The sequence below is a fragment of the Staurois parvus genome, unplaced genomic scaffold (assembly GCF_062004578.1).
Source record: "Staurois parvus isolate SC_StPar_1 unplaced genomic scaffold, SC_StPar_1.0 ptg000696l, whole genome shotgun sequence".
Taxonomy (NCBI): Eukaryota; Metazoa; Chordata; class Amphibia; order Anura; family Ranidae; genus Staurois; species Staurois parvus.
In genome coordinates, this window is record NW_028318492.1 from 9445674 (window position 1) to 9465382 (window position 19709).

At 36.8% G+C, this 19709-nt stretch overlaps 1 protein-coding gene across 1 annotated transcript in view; it reads left to right on the forward strand.

Annotated features, from left to right (window-relative positions):
• DMD (dystrophin) overlaps window positions 1-19709 on the forward strand; it is a 2676943-nt gene that overhangs the window by 1649914 nt on the left and 1007320 nt on the right. Inside the window, exon 52 of the mRNA XM_089653005.1 lies at window positions 16084-16295. Within this exon, the coding sequence (XP_089509131.1) occupies window positions 16084-16295 (212 nt within the window). The remainder of the gene's footprint in view (window positions 1-16083; window positions 16296-19709) is intronic.

The window sequence follows — 19709 nt, forward strand, 5'->3', positions numbered from 1 at the left end:
GTAGGCATTTCCCCTTTAACACTGACTATGCTGATGTAGGAATCAAACAATTTGCTTTCCTTCCACCCATGGTGGATAGAATGAAAATCAAATCATGTATAGACTGCCTTAGATGCTCCTTTTGCTGCTTTTCCCACTAAAATACTGTATATTCCAAAATTTATTTTGACAACTTACTGTCTTTGTTGTTTTTTATAGCGTCTTAAACAATTCTGTCAGGACATTAGATTTGGTTCCCATTTTTATTTCAGAATGCTTTAAATAAGTATAACAGTGTTTCTATCAGCATCTCCTAAACCATTTCTGCTATTTACTTCATGTTTGCAAAATGTAAAGTGCTGCTGCATGCAGTTAAAAACCGTCTCTGCCATATCTTGCAATAGGTAAAATGACAGCAAAACAGAACAAATGTCAGTTTTATGGTCATCGGAGTGCTGAGGCTATTAAATGGTGTGCTATAACTGTGTCATTTTTGCAGCTACATCATTAAACTGACAGTTGTTTTAGCAGTCAAATGATAACATAGTAACTCTGTTATATTGCCTCTCAAAACCTGAGAAATTATATTTGTTGCATGGGTATTGTTCCTTATCATACAGAATATAGTAAATTTTAAAGTAATGTATTGGATTGTTTCACAAAATGTATTTGACAATGCCTTTGAGGTTTTTGGCTATAAAACCAACACATTTGGTAAAAATATCTCAATATGTACTATTAAAATGCTTCATAAAACAAAATGAAAAATTTGAATTAATTATAATGAATCAGAAGGTCACGTAGCAAATTGTTAAGCTATACTGGTTATATGGCTAACCATTTTAGTGGACTTTAAATTAAAAATTTTGGAAATGTTCACTAAAAATATAGCTTTATATATGGCTAGCGCTAGTAAACTAGTGAATTATGTGTGCCTTGTAAGTGTAGTTTAGAAAAAAAGAAAAACTGTGATTTGCTACTGATTTTATGTTGTAGCTGTTACACTTTCAGCTATATTCTTACAAATTTTGGTTTAGGTGCCTTTATTTTTAAAGACAAATTAGGAACATCTATCAAAGCAAAGACACCAAATGACAAGTAGATGCTATAAAATGTTAACCACTGATATGTCTTTTCCCAATACTCACAAAAAGATGTACACTCAAATCTTATTTCCTTGGATAACAGAGAACGCCAGTGAGTGACTTTTATGTTCTGATACTAAATTATTGGCCAAACCGCCCTAACTTTTCTCCCCTCATGAAACTCTTATCCAATCTGCAGGAATATCTGCTAATCATATAATGCCCGTGGAGAGGTACAACTCCCTGATTTTATGGAGTAGTAAACATTTTTTTTACATAACACATTACTCTTTATTGTATAAGTAGGCATGTGCTGTGTGTACTGATGTGATGAGTGAAGAACATATTATAAATATTGAATACACCTCGATTCATGGATATTTACATATATATGTGCACTAGCAAAAATACTAGAGCTGGAAAGCATTTGTGTTTTCTATCCTCTTTGCACACATGGGGAAACCATAGGTTAGGGGTTTGCAAGTAGCCGTATATAAGGTACACTATGTGAAGGAGATCCCATTAGGAAGCTGCCTGATTGCCTCAGTAGGGATGAGCACAAGGCTCAGTCTGAACACAAGTTTGAACTGAACTTTGGCTATTTGAATGTTTGTCCACACTCAGACTTTTAGTTCATTTGGAGGAAGCCAAACATTATATACAGTAGCAGTATTTCTATGTTACTATCAATGACAGCTTCCTATCTGTCAAAGGCTGCTTCGGACGTCCTTAGCAACTAATTGCTTCACTTGGCCTCATTCATTTACTAGTCGGAAATCCCCAGCTATGTAAACAAGCATGGCACCAGTACCCATTTTTTTAATGGAGATCCCTCATTAACAACTATATCAGATCCTCATCTAGGACAAGGGTCTGATATAGATAGAGGAAATTCCCAACCATTTCTTAACAAAGATAATTAAAGCTGTTGATGCTGTCATTTGTCAGCAAATTAAATGGCACTTTTTTCTTTGTAAATATAATGACCTTAAAGCAGTAGTAAACCGCATTAAAATTAAAAAAAAAAACACTCCCTGCAAGGCAATGGCATAATGTGCTAGTATGCATCACAGACTAGCACATTATGTGAAACTTACCTTAAAAAAAAGCCCTCCAGTGGCATGCTGTCACCGCTGTAAAGGTTTCCATCTTCCCCCGGTTTTCCTTCTGGATTAGCGGGCTCTGGCCATCTAACTAGTTGAAGCATGATGACGTCACTGCCGCGCATGTACAAAGGAGTCACAGGCTACAGAGTGCATGCGCCAACTAAAATAAAAACCCAATTACCTCCTAAACGGTTCACATTTAGGAGATATTCATTTTACCTACAGGTAAGCTTTATTATAAGCTTACCTGTAGGTAAAAATTAACAAAGTGGTTTTATTACCACTTTAATGCAAAATTGCTGCTTTGCAGAGCCCAGCCCCCATGCCATTTGTTTGCAAACCCTCTGCCTAATAGTCTGGAAAATGACCGTTGCTGTTTTTTAACATTCTGCTCGAATTGACTTCAGTGGGGTTTGGATTCATCCTTGACCCAAATCCAGGTACTTTTGGCTTATCCATAATCCTCAAAATGCAAGTGGTCCCTGAATATATCCCAATAGCAGTACCTAGAAGGAGGATAAAATTAAATAGGAAAGAAAAGGGACTTATTTAGTAGGACTTATAATAGATCAAAAAATGTATTTAAACATTATTTTATTTCTATACCATATAAACCATGATTCAAATATCTCTACTGAGGTATGGTGTACAATACTGATAACAAGGGTATGCACATCAGCAGCAGCAAATCACATAATTGTATATCTTGCATAGATGGAAAAGTATGTTTTACCACCCATAGATACATACATAGAGACTATTCCTCTTGTATGTGTGTAACTGTTCCTGACATAAATCTTGGGAGCAATGTATCCTTCTTCAGAGGAACATATATATTTTTTTAATATCAGGTGCTTTACTTGGCTATAGCTATTTCCCCTCACACCTAGAATAGGTCACTATCTTATGTGAACAAGTATGTCCTCCTTACATCACAAACCACAAGTAAGAAAGCATTCAGGCTCCCCGGTAGTGTAACTTGAGATAGGTTGGCATGTGGCAGCCTCAAGCAGGAGGCAAAAAGAAGTTGTGTACTTAACAGCCATGGAGGGTGAAAGCTTCTGCCCTCATTTTAGTTGAGTGGAGGTACAAGAAATTGAGAGAAATGCTGCAAAACGGTAGGAGAGTAAAAGTGTTAAGCAGGGAATAAAAACAGTGTCTGGACTTTAACATACTACTAAGGTGTGGGGTCTAGAATATACCGTAGAATTATAGATCCATTCTAATTAATTCTTCTGGAAGAACATGCACAGTACCAAACAACCATTATTTGTAATAGGTTAAGCATTTTATTGATCAAATGTACCGAGATTGTGAACCTTGCACATAGTGTAATAAATATTAACTAACTTTGTAGGTGATTCTAAAAGAATAGTTCAGGCAGAGTAAGAGCTAATGACATCCTACAGAGAAGAAGCATTTAATTTGATTGGTTCTTCAGCAGTTAAATACCAGCAATCAAACAGTGCAAGACAATAGAAGCTAATAGTCTACCAAACAAGATTAATTAGAAATTTACACGAATCAGCTAAGGGGCATAGGTCTTGAGCATAAGATTGCACACCCCATTAACACATCGTTATACCAGCATCATAACACTATCATAACAACATAAATAATAATAAAGTAAACATGTGATAAAGGTTGTTGGAAAACTTTAGACCATGGACCCATTATTGGGTTTAAATACAGTAGATTGTAATTATGAAATAAAATGTAACCTTTATTACAAAACAGAACTGCTGGTAACCATTAACAGACCAATATGCTTAGTCATCAAGACTCAAGCAGCAATAATTTACACCAGACAATTTACAGTTAGGAAACCACTCTCCACCCAAAATTGGGTGATATTAACTCATAAAGACTTATAGAGATAAGGGAAAAACAGAGCAAAGGAGAGGTTGTTTAGAGAAAGCAGGTCAAAGGGTCCAAAAGGAAGGCCAAAGATAATCAAGAGGTTAATCAAGAAGACAGTCCTGAGGTATTTGGTGACACTGCCCTGAGACAGTAGAGGATATGCAAGTGAAAGGTTAAATTCATTGGCCATCTGTTTTCCCGCCAAAGATTTATCACCAATCTAATACTCAGCCGACTGAATATTTGCCCAGCAGCTGAGGGAAAATCTTCCTAGCAACAACAAGCAGCATGTTACCTGAAAACAAAACCTTTACCCAAAACTGAAAGAAACAGTTAAGAAGCCCCAGACAGACATATACACTACAATCACCATAGGCCTCTACTAGGAATAGAATTTGTTTAACAACAAATGGGTGATAGAGGTAACAATCCCATGGGGTCACTTTTCTATTTTTTTCTTTCATGGCCGTAACATTCCTAGATAATAGTTGAAATGGAGCCAACCTTGGCAATACAATAATGTTTGCATATACACTACTGTACAAAGGTTTTAGGCAGGTGTGATAAAATGCTGAAATTAAGAATGTTTTCAAATTTTGACTCAACAGTCAAGAGCACCTGCTCCCATTTTCTGCAACCCAGTTCCTATGTTTTTCTGACCAGATTTCTCCAGACAGAAGATGGGTGTACCTTGGTCCCTCTGGTTTCCACCAGTTCTGTGCTGATGGCACTGCTGGATATTTTGTAATCTCAAAGGGAACTAAGCATGATGTGTCTTTCATCTGATGCAATATGTTCCCTTGGCAGACTACTCCATTTATGGTCCACAACATTGCTTGTTTCTTTGTGCTTCTTCAAAGGAGCTTGACCAGCACATCTTGAAATTTTTGCCTGGGAGAGACCTTGTCCATGTGTCTTGTTGCTGTGTCCAGTCTTGCCATAGTGTATGAAACTGTCTTCCACAACCTCACCTCAGTAGCAGAGTTTGGCTCTTCACAGCTGTTTCAGTCAATGATTGTGTTTCAAACTACATATGAAATTGATGGTCATTAGCACCTGTTGGGTATTTTTATATATGTTTGATCTAGATTTTTATTCTGTTTGTTCACTTTGCATTTTGTAGATTGATAAAAATAAACAGTTAAAATATGCCAGGAATATATATGTGTATATAATCCAACTAGTGGGGGAGTGACAGGTTGCTAGGCTACCCACTGGTGTCACCATGAAGGAAACAAAGGAATCCTGTTTGTGACACTTAGTGCAGTGTTGAGTGCTGAATAGTAAAAGGAATCAAGTCCTGCAAAATAACAAGTATTTGTAATTAGGAAAAAGGAAAGGAGCAAAACAAAGCAGTGAAAGTAATAAATAAGGAGATAAAATACAGAGAAGGAAAGGGCATGTATACAGAGCAAGATAACAAAAAAAAACACAAAAAAAACTGTTGAGGGGAGGAGGGTGTGAGTAATAGAAATGAGAACAAATTAAGACAAGCAATAATTTAATGTACAGTACATTTCTCATATGGCTCCAAAAAGGGATAAAGAGCAGAATTAATAAACCTCCCATTCTACAAAAGTTGATTGTTAATTCTTGAGGATTTGTGATCGAGGTCAATACCTGGGAAATTTATAATTCCTGTGAGAAACTGTGGGAATAATAATGGTGTGGCAAATTGTCAATAGCACTTTTGCATGAGTATAATATCTTGCAGTCTTTAGAGGGGTGGTTTTATAGTAACAGTCCTGCAGTGGAATGTAAAAATAATTTGCTCCTCTGTCACTCCTGATGACATGAAACATGTAGGCAGAAATTGTCCATTCTGATAATGTGCAAAACATATGCACAAATGGGCTATTGTACAACATGTGACTTACAAATGGCAATCATCATAATATTCTGGTAATAACAATAACAGTGACTATCAACATAGCTCACCTCCCATCTTTCCCCATTATATTACCTTTACTTCAGGCCTCTAGTAGGTTGTGGTTTTCACCTTCCTATCACCGTACATGTCTTCAGTGGCTAGACAAATTTGCTGGAAGAGGAAAGAAAACACTACACATCTCCTCATGGCTCTGTCTTCTTTTACAGTGTAGCCTCGCCACTATGGCTCTTGGATGACTGTAACAGGAAAGCCAAAATTACTACCTTAGTAACCTAGCCTGTGCCAGGGGGAACTTATGTCAACCTGGAGACCCAGTAACATTTTTATTTAGTTGAAATCTCTCTAGAATCTAGAGGGTTTCCAGCTATGGTGGTGAGCTACACTGGTACCATTATTATTTTTCCTGCAAGGGGTACTTTAGGATTTTTTCCCAATTTTCTTTAGGTATTTATAGTAATTATCCTTTGTTAATTGTGAAAACCTCTTATGATTATTTAGTCTTCATTAAACAGGTATGGGTCCAATAGCTAATCTGTCTTGTGCATAACTTACCTTATGAGCACTAAATACTGTGCTTCACCCAAATAGTTTCACATTATACATTTGCCAGTTTTTTGGAGGAATTTTCAAGTATGCAGAATATTTTTTCTTTAGACTTCTTTTTCTATCTCTAAATTAAAATGTGGCTCAATGTGGCCAATATGAGACTTTAACCATTATCCTTAACATGGCCTTTGTCAAATGTGTGCAAATGCAGATTACTGAAAAGTGGAAAGTCTGCATAGCTTGTCACCAGGGGCGGACTGAGCATTTGGAAACTCGGGCTCTGCCTGAGGGCCCGGGGTCAGTAGGGGGCCCTATGAGATGCCCCTGGTACCTTTTTCATAGGCTTTTTTGAGTTTGGGCAAGGACACAGGGGCCCTATAATCCCCTATTGCCCGGGAGCCCCATGAGTTGTCAGTCCACCCCTGCTTGTCACAGTCATTTCCTCTAAGCAATGCAATTGGAAAATGTTGCTGCTTATTATAGTAAGGAGTGATAGAAGAGCCCCTCTCCCCATAACTCTTACAGGTTAGTAAGTAAAATTGTGGACTAGTAAGCCTTACCAGCATTCAATTCATTCACTGTCTTACCAGCATTCAGTAAAGGAACACTTTAATATCAACCTGTGTCCACACTATATATGCCAATTAAAAAAACAAGTGTTAAAAGCACTTTAAAAGAAGCCCACATTTACCTCTATAGCAATAGGCATTGTGGATAAATTTGTCTTCAAGGTTCCCAACAGAGGCTCTGAAAACTTTTTAAATGTACTATTATTTTCAGTTTCAACAGAATCTTTTTCATTTGCTAGCACTCTAACACCCAGTATAAACACACTGTAGATTTTTGCTAAGCTCTTAAGCCTGGTACACACATTACATTTTTTTTTCTTTCAACTCATTGGGCTGAACAAAAAAAACCTGAAAGATTGCTGTGCTAAGTGATATTAGTGCAGTATATTTGTGTTCTGACAGGGGAACTCCCCCCCCCCGCCAGAACACACTGATCAGCGCTCACAGCCACTGGATACTGGTTTTCCAGCATATTTTCTGGCATGTCCCTTTGTACTTAGACTGGCTTCTGTCAGTTATTCACACAGTCCAAATGTCAGCCGATTCCTGCTGAACCAACCAATATTTTGACCATGTGTATCTAGCTTTAGGAACCTGACGTTGGAGTCTTTGTTGTAATACTTGTGTACTTTTGAGAACAAATTTTATCACAGTACAAGCTGCTAGAGGAGTCAGAGGTGCTTTATTTCTGTTTGTTAAGTGTATGTAAATAGTTTAATATTCATAATCTGGACACAGTTTCACTTTAAAAATTTTAAATTGCTCTGTTTTGGTATACTTTTACATAGAAGGTTGGGCCTAATGATTATAATGCCTCCTAAATAACTGCTGCAAAGAGCTGGAGGCAAGAGAGGGGCTTAGAGGAAATACAAGATACCATAAGCTATCCTACTGAGAGTTAAAATACTGCACAGGTGAAAGTGTAAATTGTATATACCATCAAAAGTTAGCAAAGCTTTGCTTCCTGCAAATCTACCCAATCTAAGTCAAACATCCCTGTTTGAGTGCATTGATTAGCCCACCACTATTAGAAAATCAAAGCTTTTGCTTAGCTATGAGAAAAACATAAATGTTCACGAAATATTATTATGTAATTTAGGTGGGGATCGCCCATATTCCTCACAATATTTTCGAGATAAGCACCAACTACCCCCTAGTGAAATCTTTTGATATAATCAAATTGTGTCCTTTATCCAATCCAAACTAAAACTATTAACAGAAACCTTAACACTTACCTCTTTCGAACTCTCTTGTCAAATTTCAGGTATGCTGAAAGGTCGTATATCTACTATATATACTTCCCTTATGGATCCAAAAACCAAGCTTCTTTATATGAAATGGGAAAGGGACTTACTTATCTCCTTAGAACTAACTGATTGGCAGGATACGGCTTACACTTTGTCCAAGATTTCTATTAATACTACACTTATTGAATCTAATTATAAAACGCTCCTGCACTGGTACTTGGTCTCTACACGCCTTGCAAAAATGTACCCTACCACATAACCCTCCTGTTTTTGGCGCTGAGGGTGGGAGTGAACTATGTGCCATATTTGGTGGCAATATCCTGTGGTAATTCGATTTTGGATTCATATATTCAATTTTATTTACTCAGTGACAGGATTGAATATTCATAGGTCCCCGGAGGTGGCCCTTTTTCAGAAGTTACCCTCGAGTATCCACAAGAAATTGGACAAACTGATTCTTTACATTCTCCTGGATGCAAGAATTATGATAGCTAAAAGTTGGAAGCGATCGGTGATAGCACTTGATTATGTCAAAAATAAACTTAATTGGATAATGACTAATTACAAGCTCATTTGTATTCTTAATAATACTGCCACAAAATTTGACAGTACTTGGGATGCGTGGATTCGATACCTCTCTGTTCCTTAACCACTTCCCGCCCAGCCAATAGGAAAATGACAGCCGGTCGGGTCTCTCGTCGATCCGGGTGGGCGTCATATGACGTCCTTCCTGGATTGTGCTTTGTGCGTGTTCGCAGGGCCGCGTTTTGGCAAGATCTGTTACCAGCTGTGTACCTCGGACACAGCCGATGACAGATCTGTGTACGGACCTGTTGCCAGTATCATGTGACCTGCTGTGACCAATGAGAGTTGTAAACAATGGATGGCTTTCTTTCATGTCATCCATTGTATGCAAGTGTGTCTAGCTGTGAATGGTCACTGTGATCACATGCACAGGCTGGGCCAATCACAGCCCATCTGTGGTATGTGATTAGCCATGGCCAATCACAGGTAATCACAACAAATACCTGAATGAATCGATTTCATTCAGTTAAAAATTCTTTGCTATGAGTAATCAAATTGTGTAAAAGAATAACAAATGCTGATCACTTCCCCAAAGTAGTACAGTGTTGCTATGGTAACATTATACTACCTTGGTCATAGTGTAATATGATAAAAAAATCTTTAAAAAAGTCATAAAAAATAATAATAAAATAAAAAAATAGAAAATAATTATCAATTTTTTTTGTACTGTCACCAGTCAGTGTCCCTGATCACCACCACACCAGTTATTTGATGATACTGTACTGCACTAATGACAGTATGTATAAAAAAAAATGTGAAAATATTTTTTTTAATTTCTTAATTTTCTAAAAAATTATGGCAAAAAAATTACAAAAATTCACTATGCCTCTTATGAAATATGTTTTGGCCTCAAGAAATTAGATTGGCTGTCAGTACTTCAGGATTGATCAATTTTCAGATATATCCGATAGTTTGTAAACTCTATAACTTTCCTACAGACTAAATAATAAATACTGATTTGGATTATTTTCACCAAAGAAATGTAGCAGAATACATCTTGGCCTAAATTTAAGAAAAGCAATTATTTATTTGCAAACTTTTGTAACAGAAACAAAAAACACTTTTTTTAAAAAAAAATTTTTAATTTAGCAAAAAATAAAAACCTCACAGGTGACTAAATGCCACCAAGAGAAAGCTCTAGTTGTGTGAACAAAATGATAAAATTTTAGTTTGGGTACAGTGTTGCATGACCTTACAATTGTCATTCAAAATTGGCCTAGGCCGGAAGGGGGTAAAAGTGCCCCGTATTGAAGTGGTTAATGGGTTTGTGGCTAACCCTCCTTTACTTTACTCTTTTGTAGCCTCCCTGGCGGTATTCCCGAATGCAGCTCGGGGTAAAGTTTCAGTACCACAAGCGGTAACCCCGAGCTACACTCGGGCTTACCATGCGGCGCTGCTCCGGGATCTGTTCTTCTTTTACCTTGTCCTGCGCTCCCGCGATGTCCCTCCTGCAGTGTCCTCTGCAATGTCCTCCGGCGGATGCCGACATCTGTCTTCTGGGTTCTGTCCCCTGTAACGTCGGGACTTACAGTGGCCAGAACAGGCGGGAAATTTGAAAGTGACAAAAAGTGACATTCACTAAAATCACTAAAATCACATAGTAAAACATTACTGTATCAAACCATTTCACATACATTTTGTCCCTAGTGCTTTGTCCTGTACCTTGCCTGCATTTTTACTGTTCTTCTCTGTTTTACTGAGAAACGTCCATGGCATCCAAAAAGCGTCCCTTTAGGTCAAAATCAGTTTTAGACCGGCTAGAGAACGGTGATAGTAAATTGGAACTACTTGCAGAATTAAGTGATAATGATTCATGGGGAAATTCATCATCAGACACTGAAAACGATTCTGCGACTTTGCTCAGTGATGGGCGAACTTGGCGCTATATTTCAAATTTCAGTGTTTTTGGTTTGATTATATTATTGAATTAAATTTTTTATTATATTATTATTTTTTATGATTATTTATTAAATTATAATTTGTGATTTCGTGTTTCAAATTTTAACATACCCGGGATGTTTACTAGACTCTTGTTCGGACAGATTTCAGTGAGTTATTCCTAAAAATTACAGGCCTACAATAAAAAAAAAATAAAATAAAATAAAATAAAAAAATGTACCGCTTTGAGCACAGAAATCTGGACATAATCAGACCGCTAGGGAGGTTAATCTGCTCTTTTTCTTTCTTCTTTCGTCCTTCTTTTTCATTTACATTTTTTTATTCTGACAATTTAATTTTGCTGTATTATGTACTGGCATCTGACTACAGGTTGATTATGCTTATGGTTATTTGTTTCTCATTGTGCACTATATACCAGATTCCTGTTTACTGTTGCGGTTTATTCTCTTGGTCTGTACACTGCACCAGAGGGATTGGCTGGTCCCGTACCTAATTGCTCAGTCCGATTTTTTCATCTCTTTATTTAATGCCATTTATTTTCGCAAATGACTATTGTTTGAAAATTTTTGACTGTCACATTCGCTGATCTTGTTGCTCTATATGTTGTTTTTTTTTTTAAAAAACATTGAAATATAAATATTATTATGTAAAATATACCTAATTTTGCACATTTAGAGCTCTTGAACCATGTGTATATACATATAAAAATATTTTATAGTGAAGAAATGTTCTAGCTTTAGTTTTGTATTAGCGATTGCAATACTGTATATACATTTTTACTTAAAGTACCATCAAAGTAAGAATAAGTAACCAATGTTTTATTTTAGATAACTTTTGAGTTATGTCCAGTAACTTAAGTGTGATACATGGAAAATACAACATTTGTACATTTTATCTCTAATATCTAGTTTGGTAGTTTAACTAGACAGGTCAATATACAAGCTCAGTAGAGCATCAAGCATCCCAAGACATTGCTTGCATCCTTGCAGAATAACATCTTTCAGGAATAGTGGGAGGGTGCTCAGTTTGCATGACTGCTGTACTGAGTGCATTCAATTAGAATAATATGTGTCTGCAATAACAGAGTAATGGATTTCAAATTTTTCCTTAAGGGCATTCTTTTATGCAGAACAACTTGACACCAATTTTCAAAGCAATGTGTTTCTCTTCAGCAGGAGGGATTCAAGTAATAACATGAGCTATTGTTCACTGAAATATAAGTTGTGTAGAGATGTCCTCTTGCTGTTTATCAAGATCAACATTTATTCAGATAAGCTTTCTAGAAGCTAGTTAGCAAAATGAATAGCAAGCAATTAAATTGTTTTACACAGAGCATTGTATGATGGTACTTAAAAAAAGTCTAACAATCTCTTAACCAAAAGATTTTCATTTGACTTTGAACCCTCCTGTAATGTTGCACAAACATATTATAATGAAAATAAAAAATAAGTTCATACCAGGCAATATCCCTTAAAGTTCATTCATTTAAAGTGGACCTTGCAGTAATCTGGTGTGGGTGTTGGCCCTCTCCCCCTTAACAACTCACATGTTATTATGATTTGTAAAATGTACCTGGAAAGAAAAAAGTTAAATTTTTCTTACTTCAACCCTGTCTTTTGTGCCTAAATTAAGAAGATGTATTACTCCTTCATGTGAGATTTTTCATGTGTATATACAGAGAAGCCAAAATCTTGTGAAAAGACTGGAGTGTTTTCTCATGGGTTTTTTTTTCACCTGCATTCCTAAAGAACCTTCTTGTAAGGATGATGACTTTTAGCAATGTGGAAGGCTGGAGTAAAGTAGGTATATCTAATTTTTTACAGGTACATTATTTTACACCTAACAGTAGGTGATTTGTAAAGGGGGAGTGGGCCTGGGCAATATGAACAGACCTTATGATTTACTGTAAGGTCTTCTTCCTATAATCCCACTTTCTGCAGATTTACTGTGGAGCTGTGGATGACCAATGAAACATGAACTACTGTATTGAAACTATCTGCAGGTCCCAGCACTGGAGTGCGCCAAGAATTGTAGCTAGCAATTATGATTAATGTATTCTACCCACACAACTTGATCCCTAAATCATGTAAGAAAGCTACAATTTTCTTTCATTTACACTCTGCCTAATTCCTGTTTAGAACCCTTAATTATCCTGTTTGCATGGTATCTTGGCACAGCTAGGAGACTACATTAAGGAAAGGTTAGGTGTTTGCCTTTTCGTAATACAAATACAATCAGCTAGCTTTACCTAAATTGCTAGAACTGGTATGGTGGCAAGCATACATTAAGGGGATGGCACAGTAAAGGTGGCTGAGGAATAGCACAATTAAAGCCTAATAACACAATATAATGGGTTAACAGGAGAAGAAGGAATTAATTTAGGTTTGGATAGAGCAGACAAGGATTAGAACATTTGACAGGTTTTTCTGCTTCCAGGTACTATGTGGGAGAGATTTCCCTCCACTCCTGTACAGGGGACAACCTTTTCATCAGACAGAAGGTGAACAGCTTGCTGGTCCTTGTTGGAAATATATGTAATTGCAGAGAACATGAGCATATGATGAATCTTTTTTAGTGATGCCCATGTTGAGGGTTAGGCCCCCAAAAATTTTTAAATTCAGAAACTGTGATAGGTTTACTTGAGAATTGTCTGGCAAGAGCTGAATTTGGGTGGGCGGCCATGTATTGTTGTGCGTATAAATTGCTTTGGCCCACAATCAATTGATACAAATCTTCCTTGAAAAACAGATGAGTGGCTAAACACTAGTGCTAGCAGATCCCTAGCACTATACTAAGAAGGCACTAGTATAGTTCTGTTTGTGATCAATATATTGATCCGTACATACACTATACTAGTAATGGCCTATAGCGTGAGTGTGATAGTGTGCGAGCAATCTAATGCTAACTGACCCTGGCTGGGAGAGGAGCTTACAGACCCTGATGCTATCTGATTTTGCTAGAGGTAGTAATGCAGTGCTTTTACTCACATTATGGTGTTTTTTTCGTCTCTGCCTGGACTGATGGGAGAAGCGGGGGGGTGCATGCGCACTCACTCCCAGAAATATAAAGTGACATAAGGGTAAATCTCTTTGCCCAGAGCCGCCACTCACCCGCACTAGTTAAAAAAAGGCCTAAAAATATTTTTTTTCTTAAATTCTCAATAAAGTATTTTATTTTTTTAAACTTTTTTTATTATTTAAAAAATACTTTCATCAGAGTAGTATAATGTTACCATAGTAACATTGTACTATTTTGGGGGGATGATCAGGGATTTTTTTTTTTTACACTTTGCATTGCAGGAGCAATAAAGATTATTTGCTTTGAATGTTTGCTCTGAATTGTCATGAATGGGGTAAGTTCATGATAGTTAAAATTACAGTGATCTGTGATTGGCTCCAGGGTACAGGGTTAGCTTTGATCACATGATCACATAGCATTCTCATGACCACCGGGTCTCATTCACTGGGATCTGCATTCCGCTGTGTCCAGTGGACACAGTGGAAATGCATGAGGCATGTTGATACAGCCAGAGCGGCGTATGGGTATGTCGCTTTGCCTGTAGCTGCCACCCATCCACAGTACATTGCAGGCGGGCAGGCGGGAAGTGGTTAATCTATCTTAAAGAAGAGTTTAATTAAAATAAATGGGGCTGCTTTGGTAAGGTAAACACACCTGGGTTCAATTCACAACACATTCAACCAAACACATCAAAAGCTCTGATGTTGCATCCAAACCCCATTAAAGTCACGGGGCTGAATATTTTAAATCAATTCTCTATTTTTAAGTTTAACAGTGAGGGATAGCAATAACCAAAAATCATCGGGTGGCTTGACAAGGGGCATGCACCAAAGCAAAAAAATACAGTTTTCTAAGGAGCCGTGAATTTAATATTGTGGAAAATGCAACATTACAAATGCATTATTCCTTTAAAAAAACTTCTTTGGGGTGTCTCCTAAACCTGCCTGTGGAGTGGTGCATCTTTACCTTGTAAACAAAGTAGTACAGCAAAAGTGACATTTAGAAAGGAAAAAAAAGACATTTAAAATGCAGTTAATTCACATTTCCCTGAAAGCTTCCTTTATTTTGCAATTAATGCAGTGTGCACCCCCCCCCCAAAAAAAAAAAACATCAAGCAGAATGAAGGTCTGGTATGTATTTTGCAGGAGTTCCCATTGCATTATTTTTCAAATAAAGGAAGCTTGCAGGGGGAAGTGAATTTATGGTGTTAAAAAACACAGCCCCCCCTAAAAAATCAGTCCCTTTGGATCTTGTTTGAATTTTAAATTTAAAAAAATAAGATGCGGTCCCCCAAAATCCATACCAAACCTGTCAGGCCTAGTATGGATTTTAATGGGGAACCCTTAAAATCCTCCCCTCCCTAAATCTATACAAGGCCAGGGAAGGTTTCCCCCCACGTTGGACCATACCTTGTCCCTGGAAATCTCTCTTGTGTGTCATTAAACACAAGTAGTTTTGACCCTCCTCTACTCTTTTAAAAATTACATTTTGGCAGAGGTGGCTACAAGAAGGTGGAACTTTTTTAGCTCCCTAGGATTAAGTAAACTGTATTTTAGAGCTACTTGTGTAATGTCTATGTATGTACTGTACATAGGGTAGAAAGAATTGTTTCTTAAAGTAGAGTACCTTGGAAAATCTGTGTGAATCAGTGTGTAATGTATAGGTTTAATTATAATTCCTCTAAAATAATAAATTAAGACAGAAATTAATGAAGAACTTTCGATGGCAAAATGTATGAATAATTCATATGTCGAATATTTATAGTTTAACACCACTAATTGAAACATTTATTCAGTATGAAAATTTCATTTGAATATAAATAAGATGACGTCCCGTATATCTTTATGTCAGATGGTATTACCATAAAATTGTGAAAATATAACGATGATGCACAAAAAAAGTCTTAAATATTTTATTTCTCTGCAAAAACGAGTTGTAATTTTCACTGACAAAGCAATGTTTAAGAAAAATAGCAAGATTTATCAACTTGGGCCCTTTAAGAATGCTGTATCACATCCCTGGAACAAACAAAACCAAAAATATTTAGTGGTGATATGCCTTGATATTGAAAAATAACTATTTGCAATATTATTATACATAACCCAAACACTAATATAAAAGAACATTATAGACGTGAGCCTATACAGTGAATACATTTTTTTTTTTATTATTTAGTCTATTTATGTTTCAAGATGCATCAAAATTATTCAGAAAATGCATTTAGGGTTTAGAGTACCTCTTTTAATTTATTAGAATATATACAATAATAAGAAATGTAAACAAAATTATATTTTACAGTTGAAAAAATACAAAATCAGTGGGAGGAAGTACAATGTCATCTCCAAAATCGAAGACAACAGTTACAGGAAATGCTCAAGGATTCTGTCCAGTGGATTGAAGCACGTCATGAGGCAGAGCAGATGTTGGAAAAAGCAAAAGGAAGGATTGAATCTTGGAAAGAAATCTCATATACTGTTGAAGCACTGAAGAAGCAAAATACTGACCTTAAGGTATGTTATCTGCTTTACTCTAACCATAAGAATGGTTGGCTATTTCACAGGCAGAGTTTTTAGTAGTGCTGATAGCTAATTGTTGTCCTTTATTCATGTAAACTAACTTACAGATAAATGCAATAAATAAACGCCACAGGAGAAAAAATATAAACTAAATTAATATGTGTAAAAATCTAAATTAAAATGTGAACGTGTCACTGCTACCACCTTATAAAAAATGAGACTAATAAACAAAAGTCAAATTTGAATTATAAAACCACATACATTTAATGTTTAAGGAAGCGTTGTAGTCAGCACTTCTCCACAATAACTGGTAATCATACAAACATATTTTCCCCAAAACTATATAGAATTTATCCGTGTAAATGCATATGTTATGAAAGTTCACATTAGCTCTCAAAGTCCAAAAAAATTTCATCCAAGCACCCATGTGTTCAATAAATCTCCATATTACCACCTAGTGAACATGTAAGACACCACTCCCTACAGGCCAAAGACTCACCAGAACACAATGCCTCCCATATTCATGGTCTGGATGACCAATGTTCCTAGAAAAAAAAGGTGATCAGCTACTTCTCCTCCACTTCTAGGCACTTTTTTCCTCTGATGCTCAGCCCCACTTAGTCATACAAAATATCCATTTGGCTAAAAAGTCTTTAGAAAATTAGGCTGTAGGGAAAGCCTGACAGTGGAGGGATGGAGGGAAGAGGTTGGTTTGTATCATGTGTTTACAGCAGTTCTTTCTATGGATTCCTAGGGCTCTGCTGCTGCAGGAGCCTCAGCTGAGTCAGCTGAGTCTAGAAGTGCACAGGAAGAAGCTTCAGGAATCCATAGAAAGAACTTCTGAACTCCAACCCCTTCCCACTATCAGGCTTTCTCTATCACCTTACTTTTTAAGGATTTGTTGACCAAATATGAAGATTTATTGAACACACAGATACTTGGATGAAAATGTTTTGGACTTTGAGAGCATTGCTAATGTGGACTTTTATATCATATGTGTTTATACAAGTGAATTCTATTTAGTTTATGGAAAAATAATATTATGTATGATTATAACTTACAGATATTTTAATTACTTTTCCAGAATTTATTAGGGACTCAAAAATCTTGGTTATTATAACAATACAAAGTTTCAGGAAAAAAGAGGTAGTTTACACAGTGACCATGTTATTCAGATCTACTGTCAGCTTAAGGGATAGGTTCACCTTTGGGAACATGTTACATGAACTTCCACCCATTTTTAGGGTGGAACATGAAACATGTTCCCAATGCTGCAGCTGCTGCGATATCGCCCCCTCCATAACAGCAGTACAAGGAGAGGTTCCCCATATAAGCTACCATTTTTTAAAAACAGCATGGCCATACATGAGGGACTCCACCGACACAGCCACATCATTCATTCTCTGAGTTCTTTGAATGAGTTAACTACAAGTCCCGACATCCTTAGCAGCTGAACTACCACTGTGCTGTGATAGTTTATTGGTTATTCCTGTCAGTGTATCTACTTGCCCGTATGGGATGTACGGACACATAGATACATTGATAGGTCTGCAGGAGACCTGCATGGCATCAGTGATCTGCTGATCGCTGGTGCAATGCTAAATGTATAATAAAATGCAGCGCTAGTATATCTGTGACAATCACAGATATATCAATACAAATAAATACAGTAAATGACAGATATAAAGTTCCCAAATAATAATAAGTGCAGAATATAGTGGAGGTTCTGTGACTCCTGTGGCGGTAAAGAGGAGTATAGATATATTCTAACCAGATAGATGAAATGCTTGCGCATGGAGTATATAAGACCTACTCCTGGTACTCAGGATGTGAATCACTGGAATAGGTAGTAGTCATCTAAGCCTCAGCTACCAGGTGTCATGGGTCTGTAATACATCAGGGGTATCCTGGGATGCCGACTTCAGCCACCAGAGGGGGTATTAAACCCAGACATCAAACTTCGAGTAGGCAGGAATCAGGTAGACCTTCAAAGAATGGGGCTCCTGGAATAAACAGGGCCCCAGACAAAGCTTCTGATAGTGTAGTAACTTTAATGCAGTAAGTGATAAGCATACAAGGAAAACACACTTACATTAGGAAATCCAAGATGGCCGCCGGCTGTGTATCGTAAGCCATGCCCTTTGATCACGTGTATTAAACACGAAACGCGTCAGAGAGTGCCCTCTACTGGACTGTATTGATTGCTACACCGCATGGCTTACTATACACAACCGGCGGTTGATGTTATCATTTTTATTTGCTGGTGCAATGCTATACAGGCTCCTGCAACAAAAAATAATAAATGCTAATTTTTTTTACCTGCAAAAAAATGTGCATTTATTATTTTTTGTCAAAAGGTGAACTTATCCTTTAAAACCAAACCATTATTTTGATGGTTCCTCTGTTCAATAACAATAATTTAAATAACAAAATTACAGTATTTTTTTGTTTAAAATGTTATATTGCAGCAACTTATCTCAGCTTTTTTTTTATCTCAGAGGAACTCTTGAAATCATTTGGTGGTCAGTGGTAGCGATATTCCCTTACATTGGTGGTTAAAAATATTTTAGATGATAGATTTTTGGTTAGTGGGAAAAAAGCTAAAGATTGAACAGGAATTCCAGCTTACACCTAGCTAACCTTAAAACTGTCCATCCTGTCCTCCCCCATCCTAACATCTATGCTAACGAACCTGTGTAATAACGATTTACAGTATAAACCTACCTATTTTTACATTTCTCTGGTGCGATCAGTGATCTATGACCTGTGTCAGCCAGCAACGACTTCAAAGGAAAAGAGGGAGAGCTCCAACAATGGCTAGTGAAGCCTGGAGTTCTGACATCAGCCATAGGCTTCAATGGCCCATCTGTTGGGGGTGCTCCCTAATCTCTGAAGCCATGCTGGTTGACACAATGCACCTATTTTCAGGAGTCAATGTCATTTTTATCTGACATTTTGCAAAAAAGCTTAAAGATTGTATTTAGTTTGGTTGTTGGCTTGTTTGGACTCTGTTGTTAGTGTTGCATAGAGTCTGCAATAATATTCGTTATACAGTCTCCCTTATACTAAAAAGCAAAGTGAAGTATAGAACAACAAAAAAAATAAAAAAATAAAATAAAGTTCAATGTGACATAAAAACTGTTTTAAAACAGATTCTATTGCGTTGCAGTGTTTCTTCTTGAAGAATAGTTCACAGTTCATTCAGTATACAGTATATAGGGCAATGAACCTTGATGATATTTTTTCAGGTATAATTAGCTTATTCTAGTTATTTTCCATATTTGAGTTATTTTCTTAAAGTACGTCAAACAGCTCATGTGTGACAGTCTAAATAGGTCTTAAATCCATAGTTACATATTTACATAGTCGGTGAGGTTGAATAAAGACACAGGTCCAGAGTGTGTGTGT